The 27056-nt window shown below is 38.6% G+C and overlaps 1 protein-coding gene across 3 annotated transcripts in view; it reads right to left on the minus strand.

Annotated features, from left to right (window-relative positions):
- Positions 1-2684: 2684 nt before the first annotated feature.
- Positions 2685-27056, minus strand: part of Trmt1l (tRNA methyltransferase 1 like) — a 30407-nt gene continuing 6035 nt past the window's right edge. For 2 of the 3 annotated variants that reach the window (XM_050162905.1, XM_050162906.1), the window contains exons 3-15: positions 25586-25699; positions 22422-22486; positions 21887-22016; positions 19881-20004; positions 19429-19508; positions 14533-14776; positions 13835-14047; positions 12030-12220; positions 8903-8981; positions 6487-6638; positions 5432-5494; positions 3265-3391; positions 2685-3170 (exon numbers count right to left, since the gene is read on the minus strand). In XM_050162905.1, coding sequence (XP_050018862.1) covers positions 2918-3170; positions 3265-3391; positions 5432-5494; positions 6487-6638; positions 8903-8981; positions 12030-12220; positions 13835-14047; positions 14533-14776; positions 19429-19508; positions 19881-20004; positions 21887-22016; positions 22422-22486; positions 25586-25699 — 1835 coding nt within the window. In that variant the 3' untranslated portion in view covers positions 2685-2917. Of the gene's footprint in view, positions 3171-3264; positions 3392-5431; positions 5495-6486; positions 6639-8902; positions 8982-12029; positions 12221-13834; positions 14048-14532; positions 14777-19428; positions 19509-19880; positions 20005-21886; positions 22017-22421; positions 22487-22613; positions 22728-25585; positions 25700-27056 lie in introns of those variants that run through there. The other variant, XM_050162907.1, reaches the window with a different exon arrangement.

The following is a 27056-nucleotide window of genomic DNA, read 5'->3' on the forward strand; positions in this document are numbered from 1 at the left end:
GATCAGCATTTTGTTTATGTAGCATTGGTGAATGAGTGTGTATACAAGTGTAGATATATTGGATACCAGAAGAAAATTGTGACAACATGGCTGAATCTGAATGGTGAATAAACAAGCAGAGAAAGACATGGTGTCACATACAGAATCTAAGCAAATTACATTCAGAGGCATAGAAGAGAACGGTGCTTTCCAAGGAACTGGGTGAGAGGACTAAGATGCAGTTCAAAGTGAAAAAAAAAAAAAAAAAAAAAAAAGGCTTGCACAGACAGACTACTCCATTCTTGTTGAAATGCAATGTGATAGTTTTGGGGGTGAGGAGATTCTTTAGGTTGTAAAAATACATCCTTCCACGATAGTGTTTCAGGTTTCCCAGCACTGCGCTCCCAATATATAAAATGTATATCATGTAGTATAGGATACCCAGATAGCTCAAATCATCTTCATTTAATTTAGTGGCTGATGTTTAAATGAGGATTATTAGTGTACTTACATCTTAGACCAATTCCCTCTTCTCCAAAGAATTAATTTGACCTGCTAAAATGTATTATGTATTGTCTTGTTAAAAACAAAATAAAGACAATAAAAGTCACTGTCTTTCTGTGCCTTAGCAAAATACTTTAGTCCCACTCCATGGTCGTTTTTAATCTGTGAATTGAGAATGCTTTAGATCTGAAGATGCACAAAAAAAATTGCCAAATTGGACATGTTCAAGATAGATTCTCATGTGTATTGAGATTTTCTAACTAATTAATGAGCAACAGGAGTTTGGTATTTTTTTTAACCAGTTATCTTCAGAGAATTTTTGTTTGCGATGGTTTTGCTGTCAATCTGAAACTAAGTCCTTAGAAAACTTTGACCATAGAAAATGAGAATGAAGTTGAGCTAAATGCATAAATTGAGTATAAAACATATGATTAGGAGGGTTAATAAATGAAGAATTCATGGCAGATAGCAGTTAACATTCCAATTCTGTTCCCAAAGTTTCTGCCAGACTGTCTGTGTGCAATTCAGCACTTTAATTTTGTGATGTCTGTAATGATTATCATAGATAAAGGCACAGGGTCCACTTAGGGTTTGCAAGGCTCTCGTGCTTCAAAGTTTTACAGCAGCACTTGAGGTTACTGCGCTGTCCTTCCTGTCTCTGAAAGAACTGCTGAAGATCCGATTGTATAGTTTTTGTAAAGACACCATGTATCATTCTCACATAAATACAAGCAAGCAATACTTCCAAGTGCTTTTTTGTTGCTTTTGGAGACAGGAATTCTGTGTGACAGCCCTGGCTGTCCTGGAACTAATATCCTGTAGACCAACAGGATATTAGTAACTATTGGACGAGAAGAGTGGGTATGGTGATTTAATAGGCAGTCACATCCACAGGGTTATCAGCAGACTGAATACATAGTTGTGACTTGGTTAGTTACCAAGTGATCTACGGGAGAAGACCAATTTCTCGATCCTATTTGATGAATGTTTTGTCTACATCTATGTACTTGAACCATGTGCATGCCTGGTGCTAAGGGACATCAGAAGGCACTGGTTTCCCCAAAACTAGAGTTATGGATAGTTTTGTGTACAAACTCCAATCCTCTACAAGAACACGTGCTCTTACCTGCAGCGTCTCTGTCACACGGAAGTTTTAAGGTATGTTCTTTTCAGGTTGGTACAGTGCCTAGTCATGGTGTCAAACTACTCCCTACAAACCTCATATTTTTTTTACAATTTGCTTTTATATGTAAATCTATTACTTAAATATATTTCAGAGGATGGTAAATCACATGCTTCTGTGTCAAATTAGGTTCTTAAATCAGGGTGTGGTAGTACAAACCATTAATCCCAGCACAAGAGGCAGAGGCTGGAGGATCTCTGAATCTGAAACCAGCCTGATCTACACAGTGAGGTCCAGGTCAGTCAGCGCTATAGTTCAGACCCTGTTTCAAAAACAAAACAAACAGAACCCATCCTCTCCCCCACTAAAAAAAAAAACAAACAAAAAACAAACCAAGAACGCCCTTGGGAGGTGGATCTCTGTGAATTCGAGGCTAGCCTGGTCTACAAGAGCTAGCTCCAGGACTGGCTCCAAAGCTACAGAGAAACCTTGTCTAGAAAAACAAAACAAAACAAAATAAGCAAATAAAAAATCAAAACAAAACAAAAAACCTCTCTGGGATTTCATATTTGTGGATATTATTATAACAATGACATCAGTTATTTTGACAAAAGTCTTATTCTGAAGTTTAGTCATCTAGAATATAAACTTGTAAAAATGTAGTTTTGTAGCAGGTAAGTACTGAATTTCTAAAAAGCTTCAAGGAAAACAATGAGAAGTATGACTTCTCAAAAATAAGAATTTTTTTTAGAATTGTATTTCAAGTGAGTCATGTAGAAGAACATTTACTGTTCTTCCTATTTTACTATATTTACTATACTTTACTATATTCTCCAGATTTATTTTGTATGTTATATACGAGAATAGACACCACAAACCAGTAGAGATGCTATCACGAATCAATGCTAAGCTGGGTACTTGGTGCATGCCTCCATCCCAGCTACTGGAGAGCCAGAGCCTTTAGGTTTAATCCTTTGTGCCAGAAAATATAAAGGATGACTTTCAGAATATGCTCAATTTCCAAGAGAAACATGAAAAATTTCTAGATTACTGAACAGTAAGGTGAGCTCAGTCAAAATCATGGTTTCATCGTGAAATGTTTTTATTAAATTTTTTCTTTAAAATAATAAAAACTTAAAAAGCAAAGCTCTCACACCAGCCAAGTCAGAAACAGCCAATTTTCTGAATGAAAACAATGCTTTTTAAATTTTTTATCTTATATCACTAAGTTGAAAGAATAAAAAAAGGATTACAGTTGGTACAGAGTCATGGGGCCATCATAAGAACCCTGAGAAGAAACGCTCCTTGCGTTTACCACCTTCTGCAGCCACCTGCTTCCGCTTTGTCCTTCACTGACATTTCAACTCTGTCAGCTACCGTATCCTCAGATGCTGACTGCATGGGACCTTCTGATTGTCCTCCAGTGTAAGTGGGGGTGCTGTACTTTAACAGGATAGATTTGAACTGCATCAGAGGTGCATCTGTACGAATACCCATTGGATCAAAGTGAGTTCGGCTTACTCGAAAGCCTGCTTGGGAAAGACAGCACAAAAACTTTTTTAACCTGCAATAGGGAAAGTAAAAGTTATTAGGTTCTTATGTTTTGACTTAAATCACAATGTTATTAAAATATGAGATAAATATTCTGCCCGCCTTACTTTGGCATATTCATCCCTTTGATGCTGTGTCTGTGGATATTGTAGTAGAAGGGAGGATGTGCAGCACTGGCCTCGACCTTCTGCTTCTTGGCTGTATTTATCATTGTTTCACCGCTTTTCCTCTTTCCTGGAACACACAGAATAAGTATGCTCTTAAACACTGCGGATGGAATGCCTTATAATTTTGTTGGCTACAGAATTCAGACTGTCCTTCACTCATGTAATGTGTTCAACTGTTGCTTGAGTCGGGACTTCCTTCTACCTTCCTTGAGGCTCTGTTTGTACTTCCTGTATGAAGCCTGTTTATGAATCTAGGGCCTATGACTTCTCTGTTCCTTAGAGAACATACTGCACCACCAGACTGACTAAAGTCTGTCGTTCTTTTTCCTTGTTCTTGTATGCAGGTCTTCTGTATGTGTAAATCCTTTCTCTCTAAATTTTATTCTAGAATCCTCGGGGCAATGTCATTGATTTTTTTTTTATACCTGAATGCTTTACTGATACATAGTAAGTCTTCAATGAATGTGAAAAACAACAGAACCACACTATGTATGAAATTCTCAAAAAAAAAAAATCTTAAACAAAATCAAAAAGGGCAAGAGAGATGTCTCAGTTAAGAACACTCAGTTCTCTTGGAGAGGACCGGGGTTCAGTTCTCAGCACCCACATGGTGGCTCCAAGTGACCCAGTGCCCTGCCCTGGACTCTGACTTACCTGCACTCACACATGCACACACCTTCCCCTAATATACACATGAGTTTCAAGAGTGCTATCACAGACTGATCAAAGTATAATACATGATCCTGTTGCCTATTTCTCAACACTGTACTTAGTCTTTCCATTTTAGGTGGAAGGAGGCAGACAAGTTATTCCGGCAGGCCATCTTTCCAAAGGCTCAAGTGTGTGCATGTGCACACACACACACACACACACACACACACACACACACACAGAGCAACTGAGACTTCAAATACTAAAAGGAAATTTTGCTCCAACTTTCAGCCTATGATTATTATATATGTCTTATTCTTGTCTAGGCTAGACAAGAGCTTTGTCTTAAAGCTGTAAGCTCAAGAGGTCCTCCTGCCATTGCTGGTACTACGGGAATATGTCATGGTACCCAGCTAAGCCTTGATTATATGTAGGTGTTATCTTCACATGCTATTTCTTCAGGACAAACAATTGATACCTGCTTAAACACAAGTGCCTAGAAGGCAAATGTACTGCATGAAACTGGTAAATCATATCCAAAGATAAATTATTGTTGAACTGTTTCCTTTTTACAATAAAATGAAAATGATTTGGGACCCCCAAATTAAAATTAAACCAGATAAATAAAATATGATTGGATTGTTACATGGTCAGTGCGACATCTAATGAAAAAAAATACATCTGTAATGTAGAACAAATTATAGAAAAGCCTACGATGAAGAAATCCAACATAATACCTTAACAGTAATTATTAGAAGCAGCATATGGATTCTCTTTTCTCCTGTGCTGTGCTGATATAAAGTATAAAGGTCTATGACAGAGAACAGCCATAGAGAGTAGTTCAACTTCCTTATCTTAGATTAGATGTAAGAGGGGCTCAGAGAGATGGCACTGGCTGCTCTTCCAGAGGTCCTGAGTTCAATTCCCAGCAACCACATGGTGGCTCACAACCATCTGTAATGAGATCTGGTGCCCTCTTCTGGCCTGCAGGCATACATGCAGGCAGAACAATACACATAATAAATAAATCTTTAAAAAATATGTTAAAGCATTTGTTTTACCTTCTATTCTTAAAAAGATTTAAGACATTTCTGCTAAAAATGAAGATTCTGGTAAATGATCCACTACCAACACAATGAGGTGGGGCAGTGCTGAGAGCCAAGTGCTGTTCAGCACACTATCATTTTCAGTGACTTGCAGTCTACCAAATTAGATGAAGATGCTAAATGACATGACTGGCACATTATTAAAGCATATACTCTCAACAGGAATTTTAAGTTTTTCTTTCCATTGACTATTTAAGTGAGCAATCACTACTACGATATTATAGCTTGTAATTATAGGCTGTTGCTTGTCAGCTTTAATGCTATCTATGTTCTGTTTTTAAGTCTGTATTGAAGACACATTTAGAATGCACTGATGATACTTAACAGTTATATAGTACAAATATACATACCCTGTGCACTGTAAATATCTACTGTGGTATCATCGGTAGTTTTAATAAATACACCATTTTCTTCTAAAATAAAAACAAATGGGAAAAATATTTATAGGTGACATTAAGTAACAATTTAATGTTTAAATAAAACTGGAATCCCTTCCACATTTTGAATATGTAAGAATGATGTTTTTTAACTTTCTGGGCCAGTGAGATAGCTCAGCTGGTAAAAGCACTTGCAATATGAGTTCAATTCCTAGAGCCCAAGTAAAGGTAGGACAGACCTGACTTTGTAAAGTCTGTCTGACCTCCACACATATGCCTACACATACTTATCATACACATACATAGTAATAATAATAAAATAAATTTAAAAATATATTTTTGGCTGGGCATGGTGGCATACATGTTTTATTTCAGCACCAGAAAAGTACAGGCAGACAGATCTGAGTTCTAGACCAGTCTAGCTACACAGGAAGATCCTGTCTTCCAAAGAAAAGCAAATGATAATTCGAAGTCTGTAATAGTAGCCTCTTCTTAGTACTTACAAAAGCATAAAGACTACTATGCCCTCCCCTTAGATCAAAGCCAGGCAAACTGACAAATGCCTATCTAAGGAATAAAAATCAGCTTTACCGAGTGATATCAATTGACTTTCTGCCTTTCAATGGGCATCACCAAAAGTCTGGGCTATCTCTACTTTTACAGTTACCTACAGTGTCTCTTTATAGAAGAGTAGAAAGAGGACAGAGGGGTGGCACGATGGTAGTAGATGCTCAGCCTTTGGAGGTGAAGGCAGGAAAATAAGGGTTTCAAGGCTAGCCTGGAAGCCGGGTGGTGGCTCACGCCTTTAATCCCAGCACTTGCGAGGCAGAGGCAGGTGGATCTCTGTGAGTTCGAGGCCAGCCTGGTCTACAAGAGCTAGTGCCAGGACAGGCTCCAAAGCTACAGGGAAACCCTGTCTCAAAAAACCAAAACAAACAATCAAGGCCAGCATGAGCTACATGTGCCCTTGCCTCATATTACATCATTTTGATTATAACATCAAGGATAGCCGAGCAAGCTAGAGTCACCTTGCTTGCTGAGATTTGAACACTGACTCTGGGGAGCACACTCTGATTCAAAGATCAGCGTCTTTACTAGGGGCTGAATGTCATCCAAACCGTGGTGAAGAGACTCCAATAGCATTCTTTTCAGAAATCCAGTATTGAAAAGGGAACTTGACCTGGAAAGGAAGAGAATAATAGAAAACTGGATTTGAGAAATGTTTATTTACTTAAAAAGTCTTCTAATTAACTAAAATATATAACAAATTATGAGATAGAATATTGAAATTCAGGAATTTCTAATCTAGTACTTTTACAAACTAATTTCTCATCCTTTTTAATCATGTTAGCTCTGGAAACTACTAAGATTAGCCAAAAAATTTCAATCACATAAAATCAACAAGAACTTATTGGCGCTCATAAGTTGTAGAATGCTATGAAACATGGAGTAGGTTTGTGGAGAACACAGTCAGACAGAAAAGAAAACTTGACTCCGTAACAGCCTGCAAAACTCTAACCGTACAGAACATAATGCCAAGCGTAAACTTCCACAGTGCGTCTAGCAAGGAACAGTATGTCTCCCTCTGTGTTGGTGCCTGTGTGAGGACTATAGTTAAAAATGCCCAGCATTGCGGAGGCAGACAGGTGGGTCTCTGTGACTTTAAGGCTAACCTGCTCTACACAGGAGATTCAAGCTAGCTAAGGCTACAGAGTAAGGCCCTGTTTCAAAGAGGCTCAGAGGTGAATGCCTCCATTTAATTTGAACAGCGTAGGCGTAGCTGACAAAATGTGAATTAAACCACAGAAATTCCAATCCTGGCTCCACCTACTAGCAATGTAGTTCAACTTGAACCATAACTCCTGTGTTCTCCTCCCAGGACTGGAGTTTGCATACTACACAAGTGCTTTACCACTGAATCTGTATTTTTGGCTTTTTTTTTTTCAACTCCCCTCTCCCCAACAGTTTCACTAAGTTGCCCAGGCTGGTCTTGAACTCACAGCTAGAGTCCAAAAAGTCACTGTAGACAGGCCTGGACCTTGTGATCCTCTTGCCTCAGGAGTAGCTGGGATTACTGGCCTACACCATCAGGCCCCATCTTTCCTTCTGTGTCTTAATCATGCTACTGTAAATAAAATTCCTCACACACTTGTTATGGAATGAGACAGCTTTTTACCATGCTTTGTACAAAGGCTCTTCACTGAGTAGTAGCTATAAAGTGGTAAATATAAAATAGTAGACAGTAAGCATATACTAAAGGGTCATTTAAAGTACAAAATGAGTAGTCAATGTAAGATATGTTGAAGGGAATTTAGAGATTATTTAGGTTGAGACACTGAGAGACTTGAGATGGGATGTATTACTAAACTGAGGTTTGGGGAGAGGGAAAAGGCTTGACGGCTGTGAGGAAGAAGTCAAAGACAAGACTCAGGCCTGGAAATTGGAAAAACTAAATTCTAGCTCAATAATAATAATAACAACAATAACAATAACACTAACAGTTAATAATAATAGGTAATAGATAATAATAATAGTAGTAGTAATAATAATAAGAACTATAATAATTATTTTGGTCAGTTTTAGCAAGCACTTAAAAACACCATCCCATAATTTCCTTCTTCATGAAATGAGGGAGCTGACTGGGCTAGGCTAGATCATCTTTCTGGAGCCAGCAACCTGTTAGTGACAATTTCTGTTCTGTAACCAGTGAGTAGGATCATTGTGTGGGAGATGATATAGGTAAGAAAGTACTAGAAGGTAGGGCTTGCTCAATTACTCTTCGAATGTTTGTAAGGGATCAATCTCATCTTGGTGCTCCTATAGAGACAATTGGTGGAGGCTCCACCTGGCAGGTGCAGAAGGTGAGGACTGACAGCACGCTGTCCTCTGACTGTCACATCACACTGTGGCATGCACACATGCACCTGCCATCACACACAAGAGGTCAACAACAACAACAACAAATCAGCAAGTTTGAAGTCAGGGCTTGCCTGTTGTATGGGACTCTGTGTTTAAAAGATTTCTTGTATTTTTAATTAAGTATGGTGTGTGGGAATGTGCATGTGTGTACAGGTGCCTATGGAGGTGGTGGTTAGCAGTGGTGTTGGATTCCCTGGAGCTGGAGGTATAGATAGCTGTGAGCCACTTGATGGGTGCAGGGAAGTCAACGTCCATCCTCTCTGCAAAGCAAGGGCTCCCAACTGCTGAGACCTTGCCTCACCTTAGAGACACCATCTTCCAAAAACCAAATAGCCTTTCTTACTACGCAGACACAGTTATTTAGTTTGCATATCCAGCCTATCTTCTGTTCTACCACCTTTTAGAAAATTAGAGAAAATCTGAAATACTTCAGGGTCTCAGGAGAAGGGGAGCCATAATTATTTGCTAAGACATCAAAAGCTGACAACCAGTAAATCAAACTCAAGACTGTCTTTAGGCACATACCACAGAGGCCCAAGTTCTATTGCTGTCTTGCCAGGCATGCTTCCATGACAATTACAGGGCAGCTGTCTATATGGGTTTTCTGTAAAAGCAAAACACAAAAATATAAAGGATAAATGACAAATGCAAGTGATATAACTGTTATATTAATAACTATGTACTGAGGACCTACTATGTACCAGGTACTGTGTTATGAATTTTTTGTGTACTTGAAAACGTAATCCTTAAAGCCTTTTGAAGTTAAAAACTTCAACCACAAGACCAGGATGTTCAGCTTCAGGTGGAAATGTCTGCAGTGTTGAGCAGTGGGGAAAAAATTAGTTTTAAATGGGTGATGTTGAGAAAAGGAAGATTTTTTGTTCAAAAGTGTGCCCAGCATTACACTGAAAATGGTGGCAAAATTAAGACTGGACCAAATCTCCTTGGTTTGTTTGGGTGGAAGCCAGGTCAGGCCGCTAGATTCTCTACACAGATGCAAAGAGCAAAGGTGTTACCTGGGAGAGGACACTGGGCAGAATACTTGGAGAATCCTAGAGAGAATATCCCTGGGACAAAATGATATTCACCAGAATTAAGAAGGGAGAAAGGGCAGACTTAATGGCTTGTCTTAAAAAGGCTACTAGTGAGTAATACCACTGCCTTATTTATTATAAAATAAATGTCTCATTACTTTTAATGTGTACCATAATTTGATTCATAAACCAGAATTCAGATCATGAATAGCTAACAAAATATTTTTGTTGAACAGTTCCGATTTAAGGTAAAGTGGATATGATCATTAAAAATAGCAGTTTGGTTCCATAAATAGTACTTCTGCTTTCTCAAAATAGTGTTGCTCTTAATTAGTAATGTTCAACTTCCCACAGAGATGGGGGATGCCACCTCAAAGCCTTTGGAATGGTATTATACTTAGATTTATATAACTGGGTATATGAATATGGTTAAATATTGGGGAAACATCTCTTCACTGTCTCAGAACAAAGCAGGTGCTCATTGTTCCTTTGTAGTCATTGGTCTGTCACAGGCAATGGTTAAAAATCAGAAAGCAGCCGGGTGGTGGTGGCTCACGCCTTTAATCCCAGCACTTGGGAGGCAGAGGCAGGCGGATCTCTGTGAGTTCGAGGCCAGCCTGGACTACAAGAGCTAGTTCCAGGACACCAAAAGCTACGGAGAAACCCTGTCTCGAAAAAAAAAAAATCAGAAAGCAACTGTCTTATTATTTTTTTAATATTTTCATTTTATTTTAGTTTTTAAAATTTTATGTGCATTGTTATTTTGCTTGTATGTTTATCTGTGTATCTGTGTGGGTGTCAGATCCCCTGGAACTAGAGTTGGAGGCAGCTGCTGTGTGGGTACTGGGGACTGAAACGCAGTCTTATGGAAGACTGGTTATTTATTTATTCATGTTAGTGGTACTGGGGGTTGAGCCAGGACCTCATTCATGTTAGGCAAATGCTCTACTACTGAGCTGCACTGTCGGCCCTTAAATAGAGTCCTTTTAAAAATTAGAACCTCACCAGGCGGTGGTGGCGCACGCCTTTAATCCCAGCACTTGGAAAGTAGAGGCAGGTGAATCTCTGGTCTACAGAGTGAGTTCCAGGACAGTCAGGGATACACAAAAAAGCCCTGTCTTGGAAAAAAAAAATTAGAACCTCTTACCAGGCATGGTGGTGCATATTTTTAGGTCAGCGTGCCTGGTCTACATAGTGAGTTCAAGGACAGCTAAATAGTGAGACCCCTGTCTTGTGAAATGAAAAACAAATAACAAGAACAACAACAACAACAACAAAAAACCCTCTCTTCAACTAAACTTCCCCAACTCCAGGTTATTCCTAGATTGATCACTGGCTTTTTTGGAACAGCCTGATAAAATCAATCAGTTCTAGTCTATTTGATATTATCATTTTGTTACACGGGGCAGGAGAAATAGCTCAGTTGTTCATTGCCTGGCTGGTTTTGATCCGTAGCATAATAAATAAAAGTTAGGCCTGGTGATGTGGTTTAGTTGAAAGATTGCTTTGCTTATCTAGCAATGCACAAAACCCGAGCTTGATCCAGAGCACCTCACAAACCAGGCTTGGTAGTATATCCTTGGCAGTATACCTAGGATCTAAGCATCTCGGAGGTAGGGAGGTAGAGGCAGGACTATCAGAAGTTCAAGGCTAAGGCCAGTGAGGTGGTTCAAAGAGTAAAGGTGCTTGCCACGTTGGTGACAAGGCTGACAACTAGTGTTTGATCCCTGGGACCCACATGACTTGGAAAGAACTGACTCCCACAGATTGTACTCTGCCGTTCTCATGCACACCATGGCAAACTCACATAGACAGGAAGTAAATAAAATCAGTTAAAAAAAAGTTCAAGGTCATCAATGGCTGTGATTTGTGAGACACTCTGCAATTGGTGTGACAGAGGTGTACGATTAGCTACCCTTCTACAGGAAAGACAAAACAGTCAGAAACAAACTCAAGTAGATACGGACTCAGTATAAAATAAAGAATGTATAGTCTAATAGAGGAGATGTGCCGGGTAGTCAGTAAAACCTAAACCCCCTGAAGTACTTAGGAACAGGAATGCCTTTGTAAATAAAAGCCAGAGTATATGTAACTTTACCATCAGGAAACAAACAAAACCTACATTTAAAAAACAAAGAAAGAAACTGAAGCAAGAAATAAAAATACTGGCAATATATACAGCAAGAGGTAAACTATTTAAATTTTTTTTTTTAATAATGAGTTCTTAAGAATTCTAATTCAAGGGCTGAAGAGATACCTCAACAGTTAAGAGCATTGGATGCTCTTCCAGAGGATTTAGGTTTGATTTCCAGCACCCACAGAGGCTCCCAATTGTCTGTAACGACACTTCCCAGGAGATCCAATGCCTTCTTCTGGCCTCTGCAGGTACCAGACACATACCAAGATATATATGTAGGCCTAACACCCACAAACATTTAAAAAACCCACGTTAAATACCAAGAACTTAATAGGACAGCAATGGGTAAGACAGTTGCTGTGTCCCAGGAGTGCTTCAACTCACCTCCCCAGCAGTAATGTTTGAAAGCAAAGCGTAGCACGCATGATTAGGATGTGATGGGCTTATGTGCGATTCCCAGGCCAGAGGGGCTTCAGCTTACCTTCTACCATGTTACCATCCTTCTGAAAGATCCTCTCTTCGCACCACTGGCAATGGATCAGGTACTGGATTTTCTTGGCAGTCTCGTCTGCCGAAGTAGGCCCCCTTAAGACCCGCACAACTACCAGAACAAAATGTTCCAGAGCCACTGCGAACAGCACTTCTATGCCTTTGTTGCATCGCGCTGCAGCTCTGTCAAAAAAGAAAAAAAAAAGTCACAAGCTATTTTGATGGCTCTTCATTTCCTCTGTATAGCACTGTACTGACAGAGCTAACCTGACAGCAAACTATGGGTGGACTGTGGGAAACTCAATCTTTAGTAACAGTGCTTCCAAAGGATCATTACCACGACTCACACACAGACTGAATTACAGGAAATGAGGGTTGTTAGTCCAGGTCTTCTGTCTCTAGACATTTCCCCTTCAGAACTGCTTGGGACTGTAGCCTCTGTCATTCCACATGACTCTTCTCTGTAATCATGACCACTAGTCTGAGTTTAATCTAGTTTGTTCCTAAAAAGCTTCTTACAACCACATGCATTTACTGACTACTGACTGTATGCAGGATTATTTGCTAGCTGCTGACTATGCAGTGAGAGCCAGTCAAGGCCCTTTCCTCTGCGGTTGTGTGGACTCTCTGGATTAGCTTCCATAAGACACCCCACTCCCAAGCCTGAGTACACAGCATCATGTGTGCGAACTGTGCATCAGGGTTGCTGTTCACTTCACACATGCTGAAGCCCGAGGAGTACTAAGAACCTGTAATTACGCTGAGGTAAGAATTTGCACGGGAATGCCGCAGAACCTGTGTTTGGGTGGCAAGTGAATAGGCTGCTATCCATTATGATATTCTAAGTAACAAACTGCATTATTAAGTTATTCTTACAGGGGGCTGGAAAGATGGGTCAGCAGTTAGGAGTGCTTGCTGCTCTTGCAGAAGACCTGGGTTCATTTCCCAGCACCCACATGTGGCTCACAAATGCCTGTAACTCTAGCTCCAGAGGATCTGATGCTCTTTTCTGACCCTAGTGGGTTCCTGCATGCATGTGGCAGACACATCCACACGTACACACACACACGTACACATGCACACAAATACAAAAATAAATATTGAAAATATTTTTTTTGTGGCATAAAATTCTGTATATGGTAGATAATAATCTTTCTTCATTTCAACAGTTCTCAATTCCTGGGGCGACACAGAAAGACCTTCCATTTTACAAGGTCATTTTCAGAATCAAGTTAGAAGCCATCACTTTATTCAGATGATTCGAAGATGAAAAGATCTTTCAAATAGCTTATAAATCTAAAAATAACTTTTATTTCTCCTTTTTATGTTTCCCTACTCCTGTAATCATTGAATTAAGACAGATCTGAAATTAACTTTTACTTTCTTTGTTTCTCTTTTGTATTTCAGATATAAATGTTTAAGTTCTAACAAAACACAAGAATAATAGGCCATCAAAATGGCTCAGTGAGTAAGAGTGCTGCTGCTGGCCTGAGAACTGAGGTTGATCCCCAGGCCCACATGGTGGAAGGAGAGAACCGACTATTCCAAGCTGTCCTCTGACCTCCACACATGCACCTATAGAAATACACATGAAATAAATGAATACATGTAAAAAAAAAAAAAGAAAAGACCATAAAATTAAAACCACTAAAATAAATCAAATTAAAATTACATATAAGGGATACAGAATTTAAAAATTCACGCATATTTTCAAAAATAAGCATTCATTCATAGTATTATCTCTTTAAGATCATGAGACACACTAAAACATTAGGAACACCATTGGCAATTTGGTACCTTGCCACTGCAGCTACGACAATTCTGGCTGCTAGTTCCTTGTAATACTCTGTTCGGACAATGTTACATCCATAGTGACGCCGGGCAACATGCTGTGCCTTGGCATATAAGGAACTGATATCTGTAGAAGTCACTGATACTATGCCAAGGTTTCTTACGTTTCTGAATGCAGAGTCTAGGTAGTTCACTGATGTTCCAAAAGGGTCTAGGTGTCTAAAATCAGAAAGAAAACAGACATTTCTGAGTTTGCATCGATAGTCCACAGGACACCAATGTTATTCTAATGATGAAAGTCCACAGGTTCAAAAGTAGTTTGCCAGCCAGGTGTGATGGCAACACACCTGTAGTCTAGCACTGAGGAGGTGGAGGCAGGAGGATTTCCAGTTTGAAGTCAGCCTAGGCTAATAGGGAGACTGTCTCAAAATATTGAGGCGGAAAAAGTGTACTTTGCCAACCTCTTTTAAATATTTAATTAGGTTTTAAAAATAAATAAAATAGTCAGTGACATGTCAAACACATGGAACAAATTAGCCTAAGAGAAAAAGTTCATTCCCAGGAAGTCTGAAATTTTTCTTATTGGGAATCTCAGGCCAAGGCCAAAAACTATATTAAAATAAATCACCACAAGTTTCTTTAATTTGAAAGCACCCACCTTCAGTAGACCTGTTTAATCTACTTGACAAATGTTTTTCACTTACATGAAATCAAAAGATCTCAGGTGCATCAGTACATTGGCGTCCATCCTGGTCACCTGGATATCACCAAGAGTGTCATCTTCCTCAAGGGCATCACCCTCTTCTTTCTCCTCACTGTCTACCACCACTTTCAATTTGTTTAAGTGGCAGTTTTTCTGAATCAAAGTCACAGAGTTTTCATTCAAGTCATTAATTGTAACTTTGACTGCATCTCCAAGGTGTTTTGCCCATTGCAATCCCATTATTCCTTGGGAGAAAATGGGGGAGAAGACAATAATTAAATACATCAAGTTGCAACAACTAATAACTGAAATGGTAGGCATTTTATAAGTAATGTGTGCGCACACACACATACACACAACACACGCTCCAAATCGTCATGTCTATGAATACCAGAATACAGTATGCTAACAGGGTGATACCCTGCAGAAAAAGATGGCCAGGTGAAAGTCCCGCTGCTCAAATTTACCCTCAAGCACCATAAAAATAACAAAGACAATGTACTTTGATTGTAGCCTGGGCTGGTCTTCAAATATTTTATTTTATTTTTTAGGCAGGGTCAGTAGTTCTTGAACTCACAGACATCCACCTGCCTCTAACTTCCAAATGTTGAAATCAAAGTCGTGTGCCACAATTCCCGGCTGGCTATGAAACATTAATCCTCTTATTTCTGCCTCCTTGTGTGCAGGGATTGTAGGCATGTACTAATATGCTGATCTCCCTTACACATGAAAAATAACTTCCAGGCCAATGAGATAGCTCAGGAGGCAAAAGTGTTCTTTGAGCAGCTAGATAATGATTTTGAGGTCCAGAACCTATGGAAGAAGGAAAGAACAGACTCTCCAAAGTCGTCCACCCACCCTCCCTGCCACATGCATGCCCACATTCTCACACATGCACAATTACAAAATGAAATACAGAAGAAATAACCTTTCTAGGCCAAAATTTCCAAACAGCACACAGGCGCACCATTGTGCGGTAAAAGGAACAACTGCATTGTATATGCAGTAAGAACTCACTTGAGTATCTCATTCTGTAGCTACTAAAAAGGGCATAAAGAACATTTTCTTCCTTTTTTATTTTACATCTTTTATTAAAAACTGATATCATGAAATCTGCAGGAAAATGGATGAAACTAGAAAATCATCCTGAATGAGGTAACCCAGACACAGAAAGACAAGCACAGCATGTACTCACATAAATGGATACTAGATGTAAAGCAAAGGGCAACCAGACTATGCCCCACAACCTCAGAAAAGCTAGGTAAAAAGGAAGACCCGAAGAGGGATGCATGGATTTCCCTGAGGGGGAAATAGATGAGATCTCCCGGGTAAGCTGGGGGTAAGGGGAGGGAGTAGGGGGGAGGGGGTGGGGGATAAGAACTAAAACCATTTTCTAACTGGAAATAGTGACATAAACCCAACTGACATGCATCTCTAACACACCATCTGAAATATTGATACCTTCTACACACTTCTACTGTATAAATGGAAATAAAGTCTTGTCTACTGTTACAGACTTTATGTAATTTTTTTCAGACTCTCATATTAAACTTGTGGGATAAATTCTAAGATTGTCATTTTAGGGGAATAGACATGTAAAGAAACTGTCACAGAGCTACCAACAATCTACAAATATACTAAAAAGAACAGAATAGTAGTGACTGCTCTGCCGGAGCTGCTTTTAGTGATGCTGGTCCAGGATATCTGACTTTCAGAAGATGGTTGAGAAGCCAATAAAAAGAAAATGGTGCCAGGTCCAAAAGTTTATAAAAATGTTGAATATGCCTTTTGTAGGCATCAGCTTTAATATTTTCAGATTTTAAAAGGTAAAGAACAGAATATGTAAGGAAGAACATGGCAATAAGTTTGGAAAAAGGTTCATGAATGTGACAGAAATGATGGTGGAGCACTTTAGACTTGTAATCGAGACGCTGCTGCCAACTGCAGCATCAGCATATGGAGCTCAGAGAGGCTGCTGTGTGACAAAGGGGAAATGACTGCGAACACAGAGACTAGTGCAATAGACTCGAGAGGACAGGAGTGTGAGTTACATTATAAAAGATAAATCAGGCTGGGCGTGGTGGCATACGCCTTTAATCCTAGCACTTGGGAGACAGAGGAAGACAGATTCTGTGAGTTCAAGACTAACCTGGGGTACACAGAGTTGTGTGTACATACAAACAGAAACCCCCATATCAGAACAAAACTGGTGGCTGATTTGATCATGAAAGAGTGAATAAAAAACTGAGTTGGGGAGAGAGCTCAGTCAGTCAAATGCTTGCGTACAAACATTAGGAGGATGTGAGGTTTAATCCTCAATAGCCACGTGAAAAGCCAAGTATAATAAGTAAGGATCTGCAATCCGATCTCTGGGAGGTGAAGATAGGGTTCCTGGGGGCTTGCTACTCAAGCCAGTCTACTCAACTCAGTGAGCTCCATCCAAGTTCAGTGAGATCCAGACTCAAAAGACAAGGTAGAGAGCAACTGAGGAAGAGAGCCAGTGTTGACCTCTGCATATACACACCCACATGTACATATACATATATATACCAGACAGGAAAAAATAATTCAAAGTTCACATTTCAATGGCTCATCTTAGAAGGATTACCTCATTACTACTACCATTTTAAATGGATATCTTACTAAAGAATGGTTTTAGTACTAATAATACAATGGAGATGAAACCAAATGCTTCTATAGCATTTCCTTAGTAAGTACTGTTCCAATGACTTCATTTGTATTGAGGTTTAAATCTTTAATACTTGTATGGGTATTATCCCCTGTACCCTTTTATACATGAAAAAAAAATCAAAACACAATTTCCTGGGGGCATCAGAGTAGTATGTGATGAAGCCAAGACTTGAACCCACGGACTTTGGACCCAGAGTCCATGCTTTTAAATGCTTTCATTTTCAGTATACACTTGTCAAGAGTGGAATTCAGTTAATCTTTATGAAGACATGTGACGAGCACGAATGGCCTTTCAGAATTGCTGTTTTTATTTTCTTTTCTCTATTGCTAAAAGTCTTTTGGTTTCAATGCGGACTGGCATTGTACATGAAGGCTAGACTCCTACACTGGACACAGCAGTAAAAGGAGCACTTCAAGGACAGCCTGGGCTAAACATTCAATTCTAGACCAGTCTGAGATACAGAGAGAGCCAGTTTTAGAAAGCCAAAATTAGAACAAAATAAAGTGCCAAAGGCTAGGCAATGATCATTCAAGCCCACAGAAAGGTTGGCAAGGAGGCTCAGCAGGTGAAAGCATTTGCGTTGAAAGCCAAACTACCTGAGTTTGGTTCCCAAATCTAGGTGGACTGAGAGAAGCAACTCTTGAAAGTTTTCTTTTGACCCATACATACATACACACACACATACTCTCTCATAATAACAAAAAACAAGTGAAAAACACAAAAAGGAGCTATTAATTATTACCTGACTACAGTGAACAAATGTCCTTCAATATTTGACTTTTGGCTAAGAGTGGTGGCACACACCTTTAGTCCCAGCAACTGAGGGGCAGAGGCAGAAGGATCTCTATGAGTTCAAGAGCTAGCTTGGTCTTCTTCACTGTTTCAGAAAAACAATTGTTTTCCTTCTTGTCGGATGTGAAAGTATATAGCTACTATTTGGGAGGAGTTCAAGGTCATATTCAGTCATATGGTCAGTTTAAGGCTAGTCTGAGCCGCTTGAGAAGCAGAGCAATTTGGAAAAGTACAGGTTGTAGGAGTATGTTACATAAGCCACAGTGAGACAATACAAATCTAGGTGCAGAAAGTACATGTCAAAAAACCGATTCTTCAATAAACATATTCTCTCTCTCTCTCTCTCTCTCTCTCTCTCTCTCTCTCTCTCTCTCTCTCTCTCTCTCTCTCTCACACTGAAAATGAAAGGAGACCATATAAGAAAGAGACTTAGCTGGGCATGACAATGCATGCCTTTAATTCCAGGCAGAGACAGCTGGAATTCAGAATCTCTTGAGTTTGAGGCCAGCCTGGGGTACATAGTGAGTTCCAGGTCAGCCAAGGCTACAGAGTAAGACTGTGTCTAAAGAGCACAACAAAAAAGATGTAGACTTGAGTCAAGGTAATATAGACTCTTGGGATTTTGATTTGAATTTTTAGAAATGTTTAGATGTCTGAATTAGCCTTCATTTTCTAGGCATGGTAATGCTATTATTATAGCTTCATTTTAAAGAGATGCCTGAGTATGGAGAATGGTCCTGCTATCTCAGCACCGGAAGCAGCAGAGGATCAGGAGGTCATAGAGTCGAAGGTCAGCCATACATTGATCCCTTGCTTGGGTTTTTTTTTTCTTTAATACATAAAATATGTCCAAATTTATTTTAAATTAATGGGCATAAAGAGACTAATGTATGAAATCTGAAGTTGTGGAGGTACTGATAGACTAAGACAGAACATGCGTGAATTATACTTGAAGTGACACAAAGGAATGAGTTCATTACACTGTCTATTTTTATATAGAATCCTTTAAAAAATGGAAAATCTTGCCTTGGATCTTAAACTTTTTTATGTGAAAATTTGATTTTTTTTTTTTTTTTTTGATTCAAAGTTTCACTATGTAGCTCTGGCAATGCTGGAACTCTCTATATAGACCAGCCTGGCCTTGGATTCACAGGGATTCGCCTGCCTCTATTTCCCATGTGCTGGGATTAAAGCTGAGCAGCCAATGAAGACATTATATAGGGGCTGGGGAGATGAATTTAAGAGCAATGGCCACTTTTCCGAGGACCTAGCACCCACATTATCGCTTGCATCCATCTCTAATGCCACTTCCAGGGGATCTGATGCCTTCTTCTGGCCTCTAAAAGTACTGCATGGATTTGATAAACATCACACAGGCAAAATAAATTTGAAAAATTAAGTTTTTTTACTTACCAGTGGCTCCAAAGGCATCTAAACACTCCAAAGGTTTTCGTTCCTTAGCCAAAGCAGCCAATGTACAGAATATTAGCTGACTAGAAAGAAAGAATAATCTGAAGTAACTTTGCTGTATTATGGTTTCAACTTTGTAGAATAAAGAACGTATCTATCTACCTTATATACACTCTCAAATTAATAGTTCAAGAACTATAAGTTTTGTGAGGTTAAACTATGAATCTAACTGAATTATATTTAACAAGCATCTATTTATTTAATAAATAAGACTTTTCACCAGTTTGTACAAGTTTAATTACATAAAGTTAGGCCTATTTTATTCTTTGAAAAATTGGATTGGTAGATTTTGAGAAAAATACTAAATAGAAGATTTTAATCTTAATATATATAAACAGAGAGATTGAAAGAAGTTCATCTGAAAAGTCTATTGCTCTATTTTCAATCAATCTTACCGATTTAGTTTCATTTTGGGATTAAAATATGAATCTGTTTTCTGAGGTATAGAGTAGTTAGGAAAAACTTGTATATCTGTATCTGTCTCCTTCAAAATTTCATTAGATGATTTGGCAGTAGAAGCTAAAATAGAAGAAAAAACTGTTACTACAGGATAATTGAAAATAATGCTAAATATCTAACAGAATACATTTTAAAACGTAGCTTTATATCATTTTGTTCTAAAGCAAATAGTTCAGTAGGCATAAGAAAGAAAAAAACAAAAGAAAGTCACAGAACGAATTTATTCAATTGTCTGTGGAAAAAGTTGTGCCTCGGCAGGTATTTGGTGAATGCGAGTACGTTCATCCACTTAAAATTCTGTGTATTCTATCACTATACCAGTATTATAAAACCCAAGAATATCTTCAGATAGCAAAAATCCTAGAATATTTTTATGAATCATTATGCTACATTATGCATTCACAGGATGGCCAAAGAGGGTACTTTAATACTATAGAAATTGAGTATTTAGCCGGGTGGTGGTGGCGCACGCCTTTAATCGGCACTCGGGAGGCAGAGGCAGGTGGATCGAGGCCAGCCTGGTCTACAGAGCTAGTTCCAGGACAGGCTTAAAAGCTACAGAGAAACCTTATCTCAAAAAAAAAAAAAAAAAAAAAAAAAAAAAAAAAAAAAAAAAAAAAAAAAAAAAAAAAAAAAAAAAGAAAGAAAGAAATTGAGTATTTATATGCTTTCCATTAGTGGGCTGAGTAAGAATCTTAGTATTTTCTGAACCCCTGAACTTCAGAACACTGGGGAGTCAGTGTTCCCCTGCCACCTTATGGATTCAGGGGTAGAACTTAGCTTACCCGGCATGCATAGAAGGACTTCTACCCATTAAGCAATCTTGTGGATCTCACTTTCTTACAATTATAATTTTAAACTGAACTGTATTCAAATGGCTATTAAGTAATGACAGGAACATTTTATATTTAGTATACATTATAATCCTTCAGCTACAAACTCAAATGGAATACTGTTATGAAAATAGATGCATATATATTTAAAATATTCAAGAGGTAAGACAAATGTAATATTTGAAAAATAATTATAGTCTTTATCTGTTCTTTTTTTGGTCAGTATTATATTCAGGACATTAAATGACACCCATATTTCCCTTTCTATAACATCAATAAAAGTAACCTTTTCTAATGTTTACTCACTGAAGAGGCATGTCTTCTATCTCACAATATCAGCTTTTGCTAACCTAACCCTTGAGAGTTTATATTATTCACAATAAAGGTCTTTTCCACTGGGCATCCTGTTCCCAGTATTTTCTACAATAAGCAAAACAGTTACTGATATAAAAGTCCTATGAGGGCTGGAGAGATGGCTCAAAGGTTAAGAGCACTGGCTTTTCTTCCAGAGGTCCTGAGTTCAATTCCCAGCAACCACATGGTGGCTCACAACCATCTGTACTGAGATCTGGAGCCCTCCTCTGGCATGCGGGCATACATTGAGGCAGAATGTTGTATACATAATAAATAAATAAATCTTTTTAAAAAAAGTCCTATGACTATAATTCTATAATTTTTCATAATAGGTAATTATAAACTCTTTCATAAGCTACTTAGTTTGGCTGGGCATGTTGGTGCATGCCTTTGATCCCATCACTTGGGAGATAGGCAGGCAGATCTCTGTTTGAGGCCAGTCTCGTCTACAAGGCAAGCTCCAGGACAGCCAGGGATACACAGATAAATCCATAAATCCTGTCTTGAAAAACCACCACATAAAAAAAAAAAAGTTCCTGGTTTATAACATTTACTAATATCTGTTGAGAATAGCTGAACATTATTGGAAACATCATAGAAAGAAAAAAATGTGAAGTTATGGATTACTTGTCAATGTCAACCAAATAATTTAGTTAAATCAGTATGTTTATATACTTAATGTCTGAAAAGAATAACTGGATCATTTTATTTTAAAGACCTAATTCTTAATAAGTTAGTGAGATTGCATAACTTACCAGCAATGTATCTGGACTTAGTTTCTCCTTTATTCACATGGCGCTTAACATGCCCTAGCATGTCAGTCCTTCTGGTGATTGTCGCTGAACAAATGATGCAATGGTAATGGGCACCCAATTTGCTGGAAATCTACCAAATGGAACACTTCATTTAAGCAGGTTACTAAGACAATAAAATGTGAGTCTGAAGCTGTAATATGTTTGTGAGTACTGGATTTGGTATAGAAGGTGACAGAAAGATAACTGGCTCTTGGCAGTTTATTTATTTATATACTTTATGTATGCAGGTGTTTTGTCCACTTGTACATCTGCACACCAGAAGATGGCATCCAATCCTATGAGACTACAGTCACAGATGGCTGTGAGAGACCATATGGGTACTGGGAATTGAACTTAGGAACTCTGGAAGAGCAGCCAGTGCACTTAACCGCTCAGTCATCCCTTAAGCCCAGGCAAAGTGTAGTTTCAAGAATGGAAAAAATGTGCTTTCTTTAAAAGTCAACTAATTTAGAAATAAGAGCAAGCATCTGATTACCTGTTCTCCAACAATGGTTGGTTTTATTGGCCGACAAGCTAAGTGACAGATGCACATCCTGTAGCCTAGAATGAAAAATGGCTAGCTGTGTTATTATTATTATTCATTAAACTCCTACTGGCATTCAAAGTTATTAGTATATTTTTAATTTTTAAAAAAATAATTAGGATCACCCAGTGCACTGACACATGCCTTTAATCCAAACATTCAGGAAGCAGAGGCAGGTGAATTTCTGTGAGTGTGAGGCCAGCCTGATCTACATAGTGAATTCCAGGTCAGCCAGGGCTGTATAATGAAACCCTGTCTCAAAAAGAAAAAAAGAAGAATCATTAGGATTATTCTTCTATTTGTAACACCATAATTACTTGAACAACATTTATTTTAATAAACGAGACAGATATATGAATATAAGCAAATATAGGAGACCTGTGTTCAAATTCTAGTTCTATCAAGATGATTTGTTCTCTGGCACTCAGATTGTTATTTTCAACCTTGAACTTCATCTTCTTTGCTTCTTTACTAAAATAACAGGTGATAATCTTGGTTTTCCTCCCACCTGTAAATGTTTGACTTTATTTTTGAATTTATTATTCTTAGTTTTTGATGTTGATCTTTAGATTTTTTTTCATACCCTAAATATAGATATTTATTAAGCTTGGTTGGTGACTATATACTTTTTCTCTAGTACGTTTAACTTCTCTCATGACTTCAATGATCTCTTATGGGAAGGAATTTCAAGTATAATGGATAATATAGTGCTAGTTACTAACTTATTCCCAACACTAAGACCCCTAATTCTAACCACTTGTTAAGGAATTTTAATTGACTACTGGTCATCTCAAAACATATTTGTCAAAATACTAGGTATTGTGTAGCATGCCTGTAAGCCCAGCACTTGGGAGGTAGAAGCCAGAGAATGATGTCATCCTCAATTACACAGCTACTTAAGGTCAGCCTGGGCAACTTGAGATCCTGTCTTTGAACAAACCACTATCCCTTTTCTTCAGTTCTTTCTTGGGTAATTCCAGAGATAAATTCTAGGGCTTTCTACACGCTAAGGAATTACTCCACGGTTGAGTTGTATTTCCATCCCCATCAATTTCCTTGAACCAGATCGCTTCAGCTTTATTTTGCTGACAGAAAAACTCTCCCAACCCAGTCATCTCCCCTCATTCTCATGCTTACATTGTTTCCCCCACTGCATATTGTTGAGGGGCCCAGAGGTTATCTATGTCGTTGACTCTCCTGACTTTCAATACTGTCTAGATTCTGACATTTCCCAAATGTATCCCCTACTGCTCACTCTCGCACCTTGTCTCCGTCTCACTCCTGCTGAGCCCTTTCTACCATCATGTCTTTTTGGGAAAAAAAATTATGGCCCAGTGAGTTTCATTAGTTACTTACAGGAGCGAAGGTGAGGGCTTGCTTTCAGAAGCATGGGTACCCTACTTAAGAAAATGTCTCTTCCATTCCCAGTAATCATTAACTCAGCGAGAGGATGCTGACTGGCCCACATATTCAACAATTTCTATCTCACATAATCATATACAAGTGTGTATGGATCTGCATGTATGAGAGAGAGGGTGTATGTGTATTCTATACATATGTAGGTATAAGACCGCAATGCAGGTTTTTCTTCAGAGAAGAACTTCAGTTTCATTCAGGTGAAATATTATAAAATATATCTTACATATTGCTAATTTCATTAGTAGTGACAGTGACTATTTATTTCATCTTAGAGTCATTTTGAAGAAACAATCTCATATGAGAAAATGCCCTTACTAGACTGGACTGTGGGCAAGACTGTGGAGCATTTTCTTTATTGATTAATGTGGCTCACCTTGGGTGGTGCCACCAGTGGGCTGGTGGCCCTGGGCACTATAAAAAGGCAAGCTAAAGTTGGACAGTGGTGGCACATGCCTTTAATCCCAGCGCTTGGGAGGCAGAAGCAGGCAGATCTCTGTAAATTTGAGGCCAGCCTGGTCTACAGAGCAATTTTGGTTAGGGTGACATACACAGAAAACCTGTCTCTCTTAAACAAACAAACAAACAAACACAAGAAAATACTGGCAACCAGGCAGTGATGGTGTATACTTTTGATTCTGGCACTCAGGACGCAGAGGCAAGCAGATCTCCAAGTTTGAGGCCAGCTTGGTCCACAGACCGAGTTCCAGGACAGACTTGGTACAGGCTACACAGAGAAACCCTGTCTTATAAAAAAAAGAAAAGAAAGAAAGCAAGAAAGGAAGCTGCTGAGTAAGCCATAAAGAGCAAGCTAGTAAGCTATGCCCCTTCACAGTCTCTGCTTCCGCTCCTGCCTCCAGGTTCCTGCTTTGAATTCCTGCCCAACTTCCATGGATGGTGAACTATATGCTGTTGGTCACTGTTTTATCACAGCAATAGAAACCTAACTTAGACTGTAGTTTCCTGTGGAAATGGAAGTTCAAAGTTTGCTAGGCTATGTTGAACACATTCTTATTAGAGGCTGCATTAGAATGTATATGCCACAATGCAGTCAATATTCTTTTTAATTCCCAGTTTTTGTCACAAAGTACATGATGCAATGACTATCCTCACACATCTATCTACCACTGTGTTTCTACTATTGTCTACTGGTTATTTTATTGGTATGACACTCACATGAAGGATTAATATATGTATTTTAAAATGTAAAAGATGCCATACTTCACTGCCTCAGAATCTTAGTCTCTTAACATGATCTTAGTTTCAACTTTATTATTTTTCTTATGAACCAACTTGTTAAAAATTTATTCCTTCAAATTACATCATTTTGTCATTATACTTAGTATATTTTTAATTATTTTCCCTTATCTATAGTAAAGCTAGTTCTGAATAGCCTATATTCTATTAACATCCTGAAAATTTCAGCTACTGACTTTTTTCTCGGTACCAATTATTTTATTTTCTTGCTTTTGGCATTTACTTTGTCTTTAAAATTATATATAAAATAGCAGCTGTTCTACATGAGGAAAAAAAACCTAATAAAACATTGTTTAACAAGCAACAAGGGACCCCCACATCAGAGATGCGCAATACATCGCAGTCACAAATGATTAGAAATGTCCACTGAACTGTCATGTGCTTAGTGTCTTTTGTTAAATACATTAAATCATCATAATATAAAGTGAAAATGAAATACTAACCTTCAAATTCAACTGAGATTTTCCAGTGTAAATTCTGAAGGTGTCGACGGAGCTTCTGACTACTATAAGCTCTGAATTTTTCCTTAGGGCACAATGGACAAGTATGACTGTTTTCTTAAAGAGAAGAAAAAGCGTAGATTATCAGCTATTAATGCCTGGATTCAGCTACAAAAGCAGCAGGGAACCTCCCCATGTACTCACCCTCCTTCTTAGACAAAGATTTTAACTGCAGGAATATATTTATTTCTGATCCTCGATGTCCTTCAGAAGAATTGTAGCATTTGAACAATGACTATTTTTTAGCCTTCAAACTCTGCTATTTGTGGCTACCTGATGACAGCTGTTTCCAGTAGGAACAGAGAAGTTTAAAAAGTGATAAACTTTTTAAAACTAAACTTTTGCTAGGGAGTCTACCACTCTGTACCTGAGAATGGAAAACCAGCAATGTGGCATTTCTAGAAGGCAGGTGTTGGGTAGAGGTGCCTAAGCATCTGCTATGGTGCTTCCCTTACTACCCTGGCAGTAGTGAAGACAGCTAAAAGACACGGTAAGAAAAATAGAAGACAGTGCGTAATACATTGCTGTTCTGAGGCCAGGGACCTGGAAAAACCATCACATCCTGATCTTCACTGTATCACTATTCCTGAAAGATCATCAAAATACGCATTTACTTAGCAATATAGTACATTTTAAATAACAGTTCTGATAAAATGTCCAAGAATTAAAATCTCAGCCTGGCAAGTGGCTCAATAAGTAAAGGCATTTACTTGCCGCCAAGCCTGACAACCTATGTTCAATACCCAGGACCCATACTGCCAATAAGTAGTTAAACAAATAAGAACTACAGTCTCAAATTTAAGCTAAAAGCAATAAAATATACAGAAATAACAAATCAATAATGATTTTAATGCAAAAATCTTTCGCACATAGAATAATGCAAGAATAAGTATAATTCATTTTTGAATATACACTACTTATTTTAAACAAAAACGAGAACTAGGCACTTAGAAGAGCCGGACACTGGCAGACGCAATGGCTAAGCACTTAAAACAGAGAGCAGGGGCCGAGGCGATGGGTCAGTGGGCAAAGGCACTCGCCATCAAGCCTTGGAGTCTCTGGGACGCACATGAAAGGAAAGCACTGAGCTCCATATGTCACCCTGACTCCCACATGCATGCCAAGAGAGAGACAGAGAGAAAATATGAGGATGAATAGTGGGGTAGAGGCAGGAGAGTGGAGCACTGACAACATTTTAGAACTTTGTTCCAACTATATTGCCCCACTTTGTACCAGAGAATTTTACCTGCTTTTTAATTTATTTTTATTTTATGTGTATGTGTTTTGCCTGAATATATATGTCTGTGTACCATGGACATGCTTGGTCCCTAGAGTGGCCAGAAAAGGGCGTTGGGTCCCCTGGAACTAGAATTATAAATGGTTGTGACCCACCACGCAGGTGCTGGGACTTGAA

The sequence above is a fragment of the Alexandromys fortis genome, unplaced genomic scaffold, assembly GCF_014885135.2.
Source record: "Alexandromys fortis isolate MF-2015 unplaced genomic scaffold, M_Fortis_MF-2015_v1.1 scaffold_126, whole genome shotgun sequence".
Lineage (NCBI taxonomy): Eukaryota > Metazoa > Chordata > Mammalia > Rodentia > Cricetidae > Alexandromys > Alexandromys fortis.